Source organism: Apaloderma vittatum, unplaced genomic scaffold (genome assembly GCF_000703405.1).
Source record: "Apaloderma vittatum isolate BGI_N311 unplaced genomic scaffold, ASM70340v1 scaffold29318, whole genome shotgun sequence".
NCBI classification, from domain to species: Eukaryota; Metazoa; Chordata; class Aves; order Trogoniformes; family Trogonidae; genus Apaloderma; species Apaloderma vittatum.
The window spans coordinates 1-1,298 of record NW_009731720.1 but is presented as its reverse complement, the minus strand read 5'-3'; the positions used below and the strand labels follow the sequence as shown (position 1 = coordinate 1,298).

The 1,298-nt window shown below is 55.5% G+C and overlaps 1 protein-coding gene across 1 annotated transcript in view; it reads left to right on the top strand.

Moving 5' to 3' along the window:
* The window catches only part of LOC104278351 (arrestin-C-like), a gene marked incomplete at its 5' end in the record, with an annotated part of 5,884 nt that extends 5,268 nt beyond the window's left edge, over window positions 1-616 (top strand). The window contains 2 exon segments of the mRNA XM_009875296.1: window positions 268-300; window positions 492-616. Of these exon segments, the coding sequence (XP_009873598.1) occupies window positions 268-300; window positions 492-616 (158 nt within the window).
* Window positions 617-1,298: the final 682 nt, after the last annotated feature.

Genomic DNA, 1,298 nt, shown 5'->3' with positions numbered 1-1,298 from the left:
AGCCTGTGGGGTTGTCCCCCCCGCCGCTCCCTGCAGATTTTGCCAAGTCGTTAAACATTTGTAAGCTTTTGGAATTGGTTTTGCTGACTCTTTTTTTTCCATTTTCTTCCCCCGCTTTTCATTTTGCGGCTCTCCCTCGATGTCACCCGCTGCTTGCCTTTCGCAAGGAGGTAACTAATCTCTTTGTCTCGGCTTTAATATCTTTTCCTTCCCTTTTTTCCCCTTGACAATGCAAAATATCGTCTTAAAAAATGCGAACAGTTGCAGGAGAGATCCCGGCTCCTCTGCTCATGCACGTTCGCAGCCCAGCCAGCAATCTGCCCTGGATTTTTGCACTGGGGTCAGGCTGTGGCTTACAGTGACCCGACTTTTTTGCCGAGTGTTTGGGGTCCGTCCCCAAAAGACAAAGAGATTAGTCCGTCCCCTAGCAGGAGCAGGGTTTGGATGCCAACAGAGATTTAGCCCTGTTGTCCACAATGCAACCCTGGGCTGACCACGCTCTGCTCTCCCTTCCAGTGAGGAGGACATCGTCATCGAGGAATTCGCCCGCCAAAAGCTCAAGGGGGAGAAAGACGACGAAGACGAGAAGGAGGAAGCCGAGAAAGAGGAAAGCTAACCTGCCGCCCGCTCGCACGGACAGCCACCGGTGCCACGCACCCCAATTCGGGGCGTAGATGCCCATAGCGTGTCCCTGACACCTCAGCCCCCTGTGTGCGGTGCGATGTCTTCCCTTAGGCAAAACCCTCCTCACAGCAGCTCTGCCGGGAGCCTCCCGGTATCGCCACGCCAGAAAACCCGACTGCGCCTGGGAGGGTGCTCCTCGCACCCACAGGTGCCAGCGAGGGGCCGGGGAGGGTGGACTGGGTGAGTGCTGTCACCAGAGTGTTTGTCTTTTCTTTTTTTCTTTTGTTTTGGTTTTTATTTTTTTTTGTTCTGCGATGCTCCGTGACACCGTTATCAATAAATCCGCCCCCGTGGCGTGGCCCGGTGCAGGCTCCGCGTCGTGATTGCTCACAACACCAATCCGTCGCAACGTCAACCCGTCACAACAGCAATCGCAACGTCTATCGCAGCAACATCTTGCTGTGATGTTCCCTCACAACAAGGAAAACACTGAGGTGCTGGAGTGTGCCTGAAGAACAGCGGTGAAGCTGGTGCAGGGTGTGAGTCTGAGGAGCAAGGAGGGAGCTGGAAGAGGCTGAGGGGAGGCCTCCTCGCCCCCTGCAGCTCCCTGACAGGAGGCTGGAGCGAGGTGGGGCCGGTCTCTTCTCCAAGCTGTGCCAGGGGAAGTTTTAGAT